Below are 12,471 nucleotides of genomic sequence, written 5' to 3' on the forward strand. Positions count from 1 at the left end.
GCAAAGCACGAGCGATGCTGGTGCACAGCGATGCTGGTACTCCCCATACAAATCCAGGATGCTCCTCTCCAGCCGCGAGGATGGAGGAACATCTGGCTTCACACAAAATACCAAATCAGTCCCTGCTCTCTATGGCTTCTGAAGGTATTCATCCATCACTAAACAAGTAACAGCCCCTCAAGAACAGATGCCAACACTAGTGCTCAGACGAAAGGCATAAGAGCACAGAAAAAACACGCTTTTTAGTAAAGGATGTGCCACATAATTTGTTGGTACTTACAGAAACATTGCCTATAGAAACAAACTGAACTCCAGTCAGCAGCTGCCTCATAGCACAAGTGACCTGAAAAACAAAGTCACTGTCAAAACATCAACAAACTGGGACGAAAAATGGACAAACTGGGAAAGGTAGCTTTTAACTTTTGTAGAATAGGAAGTAATTTCAAGATTGGGTGTGATAGCAAAAGTGGTTTTAAAAAAAAAGTAACACCAGCATTCATATTTGAATGCTTTAAGCTGAGTAACATGAAAACGTCAAGAGACAATGCAGGATGGAAGTAAGTAATGTTAGTATTTCATCTGAAAACTAGATGAGAATACTGATGTTAACAGACTGTGGGGGAGAGTTCAGATTTAGAAAGTAAAAAGAAAAAAAAGTCCTACTAAATACGAAAGGCAAATGTGGGAATAAAGAATTATAGCATACAATCTTGTCGTTCTATGTGACAGCAAGATTAAATTGTCTGAAATGTAACTAAAATTGAAGCAAGATCTAGGACGAAACATTATTACAGAAAATCAATGGAATTGATTTTGGAAAGGCAATAAACACAGTCAATGAAATCACATTAATTAGTGTACCAGAAATTCGGGATATTTAAGAGTACCAGTCTAGACATAACATTGTGTTTTTACAAAGTCCTCTATGAATTGAAGTGTTTGACCTTCTACTCCCATCCACTTCTCTCCTGCCCCCAAGAGACCAGTTAGAAATTCACGGCTGAATTCTCCACAATGTGAGCTGAAGAACACAAAGTGCTCCTGAAACTCACGGGTCAAACCGCACTGCTCGAGTAGAACGTGTAGTACTCTCTACTGCCAGAGCAAGGACGTTGTGAACATAAACATCTAAATAAATACCTTTTCATATGGTCTTTCCAAACTCAGCAGCTGTACTGCCAGTGCTATACCGAGACAAGCTAATTTTAATGTTTTTCCTGTGCACTTAGTTTGCTCGTGCTGTAGCAACAGAAAAAGCTATTTCTAACAGTTTAACACATAAGTAATCACCCTGGAAGCCATCTACACTCAGTGCAAGCTTTAAGAAATGCACCACATTCCTATATGCAAGGTAAGCTTAATTAGCCCACTTCACAAAAATACAATATTTGAGTATTAGAACCTGATGTGCTCAAGAAAGTATGTGAGCTTTTATACTTACTAGAACAATTCTGTATTTAATTAGGCTTCATTAGTAAAAGTAATCACTGTAATTTATCTGCACAAATACAGGACATCATGCTCCAACAGCAGGTAATGTTCTTCATTAAAAGGAGTAAGAACTTTGTGCGCCAGGGCAGATGTGGTCTACTAATCCAAAGAAATCAGAACTACAAAGTAAAACATTTTGCTGAATAAAATCAACCCACCACTTTTATTTAGGAAGATAATTTGTAATAACCTATCAGAGTAGAAAATTACCTGGGCTCTTGAATTCACTTGTGGAAGGAAATTGAAGTTTCTTATGTGTGTGTTTTAAAATCCACTGTACCAGCCAGTTACAGTACATAACACAAGTCAGAACGGTTTTGTGCATCAGTGCTTGGTTCTTAAAAAGGCTTGACGCTCATACGCCACTTCCCACAACTCCCAGTGACACAAGCAAAAGCTGGCTCTGGCCAACAAAGGACCTGGTCAGTAACTTTAGTGGCACTAGGAAGATATTTTTAGGAGAACATGCAGAACTAAGGGAAGAGTGAACAAAAATGTCTGCTGAGCCTTTGAAATTATTCATTCATGTATCAGTAAGACTAAAGCTTTCCTTCGAAGATGCATTCGCACATTGAGTCTTACCAGAAGGTGTTAACGTAACACATCTGACCACTGATTCAGCTGATCCTGAAGTCTACCAATAGATCATTCCATGGACATGACAGATGAACATCAGACTAATACCTGTGGTAAATTCAATGAAATGAAATCCCTTGGATTAAATTGCTGAAGAAAGGGTAGTTATAATCTAGCCCTTTGTTAGAGCTTTTTCATTTCCAAGGCAGGGACAGGGAATTACTATCTACGTAAAGTAACCTCCCCTAAGTAACTTCTGCTCCCCAGTGTGAGTTAAAATATGTCTGTATCCTTTTCTTGCTTATGTTAAGAATTATCAAGTGCTTATGTGAAGAACAACCATTTTTTCTTTCCCACTTCTCACACTTGTAAGACTTCTTGTAAGTGACTAACATCACAAACTAGATTATACTTCTGATGTAAGATTAAGTATTTGTGACTGAAGCAAGTATCAAATCCACTAACTGAGTAGTTTTAAATCTGCTTTTGCTTCAATATTGAAGTTTCTATTTTAGTAACTGAACTCCATTAAAAAAGAAAGATGAGAAAAATCAAACACCTTCTTCAAAATTTAAGGAAAATTTAATCAATATGCCTTAAATTATTTTACAGTAACTACAATACTGACAAGCATAACATTTTCAAAATGGTGTTTTTCTTGGAAGTACTGCAAAAGAGATTACTCTTCATCTACTAGTATGTGCACCATTAGGAAAAGAAACTCTAGTTGAAGTCATCTTCAGAAATCCAAGTTAACATATAGCTACTTAGACATCCAGATGTATTCATATTTCAAGTGTGACAGAATTACAGATCCCTTTAACTTTTAAGCATCTGTTTTCTAAGTCATAATTTAAGTATCTTAAATCCTGAAATACTATCACATCAAATGAACAAATAAATGAGACCAAAGAGCTTAAGAGTATATTTGTTAAAAAACAGAAAATACTCTAACTGCTTGCGTTCATTTGTGCATTTTGCTTTTGGCAAGAGGGGACAGGAAATAGGTTCCTTATTACTGCAGATTTATTCAGAGTACCCCAAATCTACGGCATCTGCAGTTCTGTTAACTTTTTTGGATAAAAATCTATCAATTTGTAACTGCAATCCTTCTCCCTCCCTCCCCTAAAAAAACCAAACACACAAACAAAAACCCCAACCCTCAAATAAACAACCAAAAGTTACTTTCTAAAGATACAGGAATGGGAAAGAAATTACATTAACTTGATAAGCATGAACACTTATTAAAGCTATAGACACCTCAGGTCAATTGAAAACAGTATTCAAGGTCCTAAAAAAGTCACCACAAGACATTTGTTTTCATTGTTCCAGATGATTCAAAACAGGTCTAAGTTTTGTGATAGCAACACTACACAGTTGTTTGCAGCTGTTTCTGGTCCAACTAAATGTTCCAAGTTGATGTTTTCATTTTGGCCCGCTGGAGTCCAACAGTTTGGACAGTCTATTCAAAACACAGAAATGAGAGCAAAGACTCCATACAATAAAGCACAGGGGTATGCTACTAGAAGTTGTTGTCCTTCCATTGCTAAGGCAGAAATAAAGATTTTGGAAGCAGAAAAACTGCACCAGCCAATGATTCCAGCCGTGAGAATAATCCCCATCATTCCCCTGTAAAGACCGAAACAAAAAGAGAATTCATGTAAGACTTGTGTATATATGCTTATAGGGGTCGTAACTGGACTCCTTCTAACACCTTTTACAGATTCTACGATGAATTTTAGCTTTTATCTTTGACTTTTAAAATGAAATAGTTCCAGTAAAGACTTCAGAATGATATTAGTCAATTATGACAGCATAAAAAAGCCCCCAAATTGACTTTGTGCGTATGAAACATAAAAGCGCTGAGTAAAGTAACTGCAGCAAGTTCTTTCTTTTCAGTCCCTAATTTCATATAGCTGAGTAATCACACTGATTTTCTTCTGTTTGTCAAATTCAAATTTGCATCTTAAATTATAATCACTTTTAGACTTTACAGGTACTGAGATTTGTCAGATTCAAAGCTGACTGAAAACAAACTTGATAGTGTTATTTGTGTTTATGTATTTAAAAGCTGTTAATTGACTTTAGATAAAACCAGTATTCACCTATCTTTCATCCAGTAAATACCTGAAGACTGTTGATATTTATGTTTTTGCACTTGCTACAAATTCCTGTCATATTCAAATTATATGCAACTTCATCACCGAATATGAAAATTCCTTTTAATAACTTCCTTCACCATCTCATAGGAGAGGAATCTTTTACCAAATTATGAAGTTTATGTACTTACTGCAACGAAAATACAATTGCAAAAGTGGAAAGTAGGATCATAGGAAGAAGACAGTATCCAAGGACACTGGCAACGCAGCCAAACGAGACACCCGTCATGCTCATTAAGTTCAGGAGACAAAACATCCCTAAACATCCGATTGCACTTATTCCATACACATAACCAAACTGAATTTTTCCAGCCTGAAAGTCAAGCAGAGTAATGCATGTTAGTTACCAGAACAATTAATGCCTCCCACAAACAAAGGCATAAGGGAGGAATGTTTACAGAGTATCTTCGTTTTCCCCATTGTCCCCCACCCCCAATTCCTACATTCAAATTCAACAGGCAGTATTTCCCCATAACCTGAATTCCAGGACACCTGTATATTCCAGGCACCCAAGAGGCACATTTGTCCTAACTTCACCTATCTTGATGAACAGATTTTGATCAAATTGTTGTTCTTTGATCTGGGCTGCAAAAGGCTATGAATTCTTTAGGGTTTCATCAACTAACTTCTCATGCCTATTGATTACTTGCAGTAATCATCTTTACAGAACTAGTGTATAAAGACCAAAAACTTGTAATTCAGGAACTTCTTGACAAATCCAGAGCTGAAGTCCTTTAATTTGTGACAGACTCCACAAAGTTATAGCACAATGTAAATTATAAAAAAATTCCCAGGAACAGTTGAAGCTGAGCCGTAAAGCACTGTATATGAACGGCAGAACTAACTCATGTAGATTTTAAAAAGTCAAAATCAGAACTTTGCTTACTAACAAGTATGCAGAAAGCATATATACTTTATTTCAAAATGTATGTATCTTATGTCATCATGTTTCTGCAACGGTGAGATCGATGCTTCCCTTAGAACATCTATCAACACACGCACAATGCACGGGCTCCACCGCTGTAGGAACACAGGACCTTGCAGTTACTGAAGCTACGACGGTGTGTAGCTTCGAGGTCTGCCTCCCACTACTAACTTCCAAGCTAAGTTTACTTATAATCCAGCTCTCCTCCTCCTCACACGCTATAGAAAGTGATCATATCTGCTTTAATCTTTTTGCTAGGCTAAGCTTGTTTTCTCTCACTACATTCAACATATTTAAAAAAACACAGGAGAAAGCGATAATTTCTTAGGAAAAGAACATTCAAATGTATCTATTATAAACACGTTCATTAATTCTACTGGCCTAGTTTCCATAAATAAAGGTTACTTATTAAAGTAGGCTTAAAGTGCCCTTGGTACCAAACCACTGTGTTCTAAGTGTCATAGCAATGTGAAATTTTAGGCAAAAATTAAATGTAGTGTCTGAAGACATTTAGAGAAAAAAACTGATTAAAAATATTGAAGCTTTCAATGACAAGGAAGACTACTGCTACTCTGTCATTTCATAATTGACACTTTTGAGTCATTAAAGCACAATCTTATTTCAATTAAGCTCAACTAAAAAACCACCAGGCTTCAACAGCTGCTGACCTATTAAGAAATATAAACAATTTGAAAGCAGGTTTACTTTAGAATCATTTTACCAGACTGACTCTTGATACTGAAAGTCATGCCTAATTTATCAGTACTTATGAAATCACTTTTTACACATGAATTTTGAGTTCCTTGCCGCTTGAATATCAGTAAAGAACAATGAATAAAGAGTATGGAGCAAAGAAATACAATGCAACAAAAAAAGAGATGTAGACTCAAATATTAAACACAATAAGATTTAAAAAATAAAAGAAACTCCTAAACGAAGAAATGAAATAAATATTCAAATATTTAACGTGTCCATTGTTCTGATTCCTGCTAAGACAGAAGATAACAGAGACGCTCCAAAGAGACAAGGTATGATTCTGAAAGTAAAACATCTCAATTATAAAAAAACCCCAACCACGTAAAAATCTGAGAACATGGGTCACACCCATTCCTGTGACAAAAGGGAGCCATATTCCTCAAAAGGAAAGTATGACAAGAAATATGAATTACCTTGAAATAATCGCCATGCAAAAACCAAGCACAAAGACTTGGATTCAAACTCCACTACAGTAAAGTGATAGTGAGCTCATTACTTTCAATCAGCAGTGTGTGAAGCCCCAGCTCCTCTTCCATATAGCTACAAATTCTTGGTCAGGATGTGCTTTTTTGGCGTCCACACCAAGAAGTCACTTCCAATAAACATGTAAGTAACTTGGCTTTTTTCCCAGTGTTTCCAAGAACATTAACGCACAAACAGTAATATTTTGCAATCAATATCTTACCAGTAACAACGTGGCTCCAAAAGCTAGACAGAAGACCATTGGTCCAGCCAAATCAGTCTCATTCATGATGCTGCCATCTGCTACTTTTAATGGGTGTAGCACTGTTAGTGTCTTCTGCCAGATGTGGTCAAAATTGATCCCCAATTCTACAAGTTACATGAAAAGAATTATGCATATTTATTTCATATTTTCCCTTCCTGTCGCCCCCATTTGCTTCACTCTTAGTTTTCCCTGCCTCTCCACTTTTAAATCTCCTCCAGATACCATCCTATGGGGACCAGAGAATTGAATCTTTCAATCTTTCCTCAAGCTGCCGAGTGTGCTGCCGCCACAGATTCCAGGTCTCAAGTGCTCAGAAGTGACCAGGTGGTTTCTAAAGGACCAGGTAAGAGCATAACCAGAGTGTTCTGGGTCAGCCCAAAAGTTCATTTAGCCCACTACCCTGTCCCTGTAAGTGGCCAAAAGCAGATATGTACAAAAGAGTATACGCACAGAACACACAGATTCCCCAAGTTTCCAATGACTGGTGGCTCAAGGATTTCTAATTCAACATCGTTTCCCTGTACTTAATTACCCTCAGTGGATTTCTCTTTCATAAATCAGCCATGGAGCCCACTAAAAAACCCACCCACCCCTTTTAACACCCAGTGTCTCATAACAAGGAGTTTCACAGCTCCCTCCAGCTAGATACGATTTCAAGTCTCCATCCATACAGATTGACGACAGTTGTGCGTGAAAACCTAGTTATGAATGCAGTTACTATTTGCCCACCTCAGGCCCTGGGATGCACCTATGTAAACAAAAGAGTTTTTTGAAGAAAACAAAAAAAGCACAGCAGGGTGGAAGGTATCGTGAATGGGTAGAAGTGATAGGTATCATGAATACCTATCTCTCTAACCAGTAACAGGAAGGGTTTCTTCAGTTGTTTCGTACTGAAGAACGACAGATATAAGTTGGAAACCAAAACCATCAATCCAGACACTAACTACGTATCCGTTCTGGCAATCTGCACAGGCTGTATTCTACATAGGCATTTCTGCAGTGTTTAGCATTCCTCTTCAGCAATGAAAGATTTCAGTTCTAACCAAAGAATCAACTGAAACTAACTGCATCGATCTATTTTACAAAAAGTGGCAATTGTAAGTATTATTTGCAACAACAGAAATAGTAAGTGTTTTGTTGTAAGAGCTGTATGAAGTCAGGTTATCCATTTAATTATGTCTTCCACAGAACAGCTGGTATGAAGTAATAAAGCACAATTCTAAAACTGCAGAAGTTCACACAAACTTGGTATATTTCATATACCAAAATACAGTTAAATTAAAAAAATTAATAAGAATTTCAAACCAACTGTGCACTTTCAGAAGCAGGGAATACACACCCTGCTACTCAACTTATCCCCAAATTGGGAGGAGTTTTGGATTTCGGCCATAAAGCATAAGTTATACCTTCTAATAGAGGAGGCTCATCCTCAAAATTACTTCCATAAAAAGACTGTGCTGAAGTTGGAGTGTATGTCTGCGTTGGCTGGTAAATCTGCCCTGTGTAAGGCTGCTGCTGCTGCATCATGTCGGGAGGGACAAATCCACTTTGTTGAGAGTATTCATAGCCTCCATACTGCCTACAAAGAATGACATCGCATTATGGACAGACACAGAATTCTATTTTAAACATCTCCCTGCAAAAGCAAGGCTTATTTTCCATAAATAACTCGCAGCGAACAATCCTTTCTTCTTTTTCAAAAAGTCACATTAGATGACCCCCTACTCAGATCCAGGCCTTTTAGGCATACAGCCACGTCCAACAGTTCAAACCCTTACAAACAAGGCTGTTAAGCTAAACAAGATAATTCTTGCTATATATGCTAGTATTGCTTTTTAAGTCAGAAGCCTGGAGAAATGAGCGTTACCCATCAACTGAATTACTACTACAGGCTGTAGACCTGTAAAAGAGTAGGAAAATTTTACATCTCAAACTTATTCAAATATTGCCCATTAATTACTACTGACATCTCATTTGATGCCAGCATTAATTTGTTATTTAGAATGCTTATTTGCAAACTCACTATTAGAGAACAAAGTTGCTCATACTATCACTTTTGGGCCCCTCCACATTTAAAAAATTAGCTTGTTTTCCCCTTCCCTTGGGCACCATGTGTATCAGGTAGCATTATGACATATAAAAAGGCATTGTAATACGGACATTGAACACGTTATGACATCTACCTACAGGATATGATGCCGGGGAAAAAAATGGGCAATGTTTCAGTTTCTATTTCACATATTCTCAACTATTTACTAACAAATCAATTTGTACTGTCTTTGGAATACTTTCTATTATAGATTATATATATAAAAATATACATTGCTACCTTTAAAAAAAAGCCTAATCAAAGCTATCTTCTGTTCCTAAACAAATGCGTAAGTTTTTCTTGCCACTAACCATTTCCAAGTCTGAGTACAGACATTTCAGTAAACATCTCCAAAATATTTAGAAAATATTAGTATAGAGAACGAAAACCCAGAACTCCTTCTCCTTTCGTTCCTTGCATTAGCAGAGTTCAGCCTCATCACAGCACTGTAATCCTTTTCAGGATGCAAAGAGGCATCGACCTGCTCCATCTATCGCAGGGATTACACAGGTCACGTAACCGACCAAAACCCTCAGCCTGAGACTGGATAGTGGCACAGGACTCCTAAGAGCTCCCCTGACCTAGAAACGTCCGCCACGCTTTCCTACTGAAGCCTAGGAATCACCACTGACATTGCAGGCTCATTTATGTGACACTAACTCATTTTTACACCCCAAGTGACTGGAGAGGGGCTTACGGAACAATAATATTTCTTTTCCCAAAGATGTGAAGATTGTTCATGTAATTAAGATTACTCATATAATCTCTGTTTTCTAATCTTTCCCTTAAAACGCAGAAGGCAGAGTATTCAACGTACAACTGCTTTATATCTCCATTTATAAAATATCAGTTACACTCTTCATAAAACAGAGCAACAGGAATTCAACCACAGGCAACAGCAGCTGGCTGAAATGCCAATCCTCTTCTGAATAAACAGACTGCCCCAGAAGTGTCTTAACTCAGGTGTGGTCGCTAAAGAAGTGTGACTGAACGGCTTTACACAAGACACACGTTACACAAGTTCAAAAGGCATGCACAAGTTACTTGCTGTACGGTCTTCCACTGTAATCATAGGACTGTGTCTGGTCATCAATACTGTAACTCGTCTGGAAGAAGTCTGTGTTGAAGCTGTCAAACCCAGACATCGCAAGTTATCTGCAAGAGAATAGCCAGGTTTGCTCGGGTCTCCAAACCCATCCCGAAAGGGAGGCTCCACAGAGACCGAGCGGCTCCGTCCGCTCGCTTCCGCGCAGGACCTGGCCGGTGAGCCCCCCCTCAGGGCCGCCGCCCGCTCCCCAAAGCCCAGAGGCCGTTTCGGGCGTTCCCCTCCCCGCCGCTCAGCCCCACAGCGGCCCCCGCCGCCCTCACTCAGGCCGACCGCAGCCGCGCCGTGCGCTGCCCCAGCGCCTCGGCTGTCCGGTCCGCTCCAGCCCCCGGGGCCCCCAGCCCCTCTTCTCCCCTCAAGGAAGCCGCAGGCCCGGGGAGGCGGCGGGCGGCCCCACCTGCGGCCCCTCCGGGCCCGGCCCCACACCCGCCGCCGCGGCCCCTGCGACGTGTCACCCAGCCGCCCGAGCACTTCCGGGGCCACCGGGGCCGCGCGTGCGCACGGCGCACTCGGCGGGGCGCCTTTACGGGGCTTGCACCCCCCCCCGGCACGGCTCGCGGCACCGCCCCCGCCCCCGGCACCGCCCCCGGCACCGCCCCCGGCACCGCCCCCATCCCGCGTGGCGCCTCCGCGCCTGCCGCGCACGCGCGCCGTCGCGTCGCCAAAGGGACGGGGCGCGGGGCGGCGGGAAGATGGCGGCGGAGGGCGGGATGGCGGCGGTGGCGGGAGGCCGCCGTGACTGGGGGCCGGTGCCCGCACCGCGCTGCTGCCGCTGGCGGGGTTTGGTGGCTTCGGGCTCGTCCTGCGGGAAGGGTCGGTCAGCCCCGTCAGGGCTGCGGGCCGCCTGGAGATCGCGCAGCCCGCCGTGAGAGGGGGAGCTGGCGGTGTTCCCTGCATTGTTAAGCCTTCCTGTTACAACTGAGGCTTCGAAGCTTCGTGACTTCTGTCTCCCATTGTTTTGCCTAAAATCTGAAGAAAAGCAAAACATTGGCTTTTGAATACATGCGAAGAATAAACTTCTGTCCATATTTGGCTCGACATTAAAGCATTAGTAGTCGGTACCTTCTACTGCTTTGCCTCATCTTATGTGCTGAGAGTCAGATACCCCAGCTGTGAAATAGAAAGAGTAATACTGATTTATCGTGAGGTGAAGCTGCAATGTGCTGTGTAACTGCTGCTAGCTACTTATTTTTACTGTTCTCTCCTGGTGCAGCCACCAATGACATGCAAAAAAGTTAATTGCGGTCGTAAATCCTTCCATCAATATCACCCTGTCTGAAAAGTCTGCAGAAACCCAGTCGGCAAATCTTGCTGCGGTCATGCAGAGCAGATGCGATGGTGTAAGAAGCGTTACGGAAAAGCGGACTTTTTCTTCAGGAGGCGCAGAAATGGACAAAGACGAGGCTCTGGTGATGGCACTACATGTCGCGTGTTCCTCCAGCCTGTGTCACTGCTGCGTTTGCAATTAGCCCTTAATCAGTCTGGAAAAGCTGCTGGGAGAGTGAGAAGAGAGGCTGCGGGGCCAGAATTTTATGCGTACAGGTAGAGCAGGAGCACAGAAGCGCTGCCCGCTCCGGCGGCGGGGCCGCGGCTGGAGCCTGTGCTGCGCTTCGGGCCCGGACCCGGGCTCGGGGCTCAGTCTGGCTCACCCCCGTGCCTCCCTCCCACACCACCCCATCTTCGTAGGACCAGATCGTTCAGGGCGTCGGGATGCGCTGCGCCGCGTCCCTAGCGAGCAATATACTCACTGTTAACCTAACTGCCTGAAGGAAAGCACAAAGGCTATCAGGCTTACGGCGTCTGCCAGGTTCCCCGTGTTTGTTTACGCTCAGCAGTGGCATCTGCTTTCAGCTGGACGCAAAATTTTGGCTTCACTACAGCTTACATCCACAGGTACACATCAGAAGGTTTTCAGTAAGAGTTTAGTATTAATGCATTTGAGGTCACAGAGGAGTTTATTACTAAGCAACTTTTTAATTGTCAAAAATCTCTTTCTTTCCAGGATTTTTTTCCCTATTATTCATGAAAAAAAATGGTATTGTGAATCCTTGTATAAACGTGGAGCAGAGTAGGGATAAAATGCCGTTTGCATGATTCAGGCAGAATTCTTGTTGACGTCAGTGAACATAAGAGAGTAGACTTTGGCCCTAGAGATATTATTTTGCATAATGTTCATTTAAGGGTGGGGTGGTTTTTTGTTTGTTTTTTTTTTTTTTTCTCAAGGCCACAGCTTAGTTAGATGAAGTGGTTTTGCCTGCAAGTTTAGCACCTTGCCCCGGGATCTGTCTAGATCTCCGAAAGGGAACAGGGTGTGCTCTGTTCACTGTGTGGATGGGGGAGCTTACGTGAAACTGAAGGTACTGAAGGAAACGGAGCAGGTGATAGTGCTGCTGAGTGAAAAGTAAATAATTGCCGTCATTTAATATTAGACCTTCATACCCTTTCACATGTCCACATTAAATAAAATTAATATTTTCCTGAGGCCAGACAAAAAATTTGCTAGAGCCATCAATCTTCTTGTCTTTACCTGAGACCAGCTCTTAGCCTGCCCCTCACAAGTAAGCTGCAGGAGCTGGGAATACTGTGGAATTGAGAAAAAAAAGACTGGGACTGTGAAGACACTCTCATGTGAAGAAGCTCCTT

General features: G+C 41.5%; 1 protein-coding gene across 2 annotated transcripts; it reads right to left on the reverse strand.

Moving 5' to 3' along the window:
- Window positions 1-2,637: 2,637 nt before the first annotated feature.
- Window positions 2,638-10,280, reverse strand: YIPF5 (Yip1 domain family member 5). Of its 2 annotated transcripts, none has more exons than XM_050905188.1 (6): window positions 10,226-10,280; window positions 9,768-9,878; window positions 8,041-8,213; window positions 6,593-6,738; window positions 4,358-4,539; window positions 2,638-3,696 (listed from the first exon to the last, which is right to left on the reverse strand). In XM_050905188.1, the coding sequence occupies exons 2-6, from the start codon at window positions 9,866-9,868 to the stop codon at window positions 3,534-3,536; spliced, it is 765 nt and encodes a 254-aa protein (XP_050761145.1). In that variant the 5' UTR covers window positions 9,869-9,878; window positions 10,226-10,280; the 3' UTR covers window positions 2,638-3,533. The 2 variants fall into 2 exon arrangements, with proteins under 2 accessions (XP_050761145.1, XP_050761146.1); XM_050905189.1 differs by lacking the exon at window positions 10,226-10,280 and adding an exon at window positions 10,092-10,113.
- Window positions 10,281-12,471: the final 2,191 nt, after the last annotated feature.

The sequence above is a fragment of the Gymnogyps californianus genome, chromosome 14, assembly GCF_018139145.2.
Source record: "Gymnogyps californianus isolate 813 chromosome 14, ASM1813914v2, whole genome shotgun sequence".
In the NCBI taxonomy this organism is placed as follows: domain Eukaryota; kingdom Metazoa; phylum Chordata; class Aves; order Accipitriformes; family Cathartidae; genus Gymnogyps; species Gymnogyps californianus.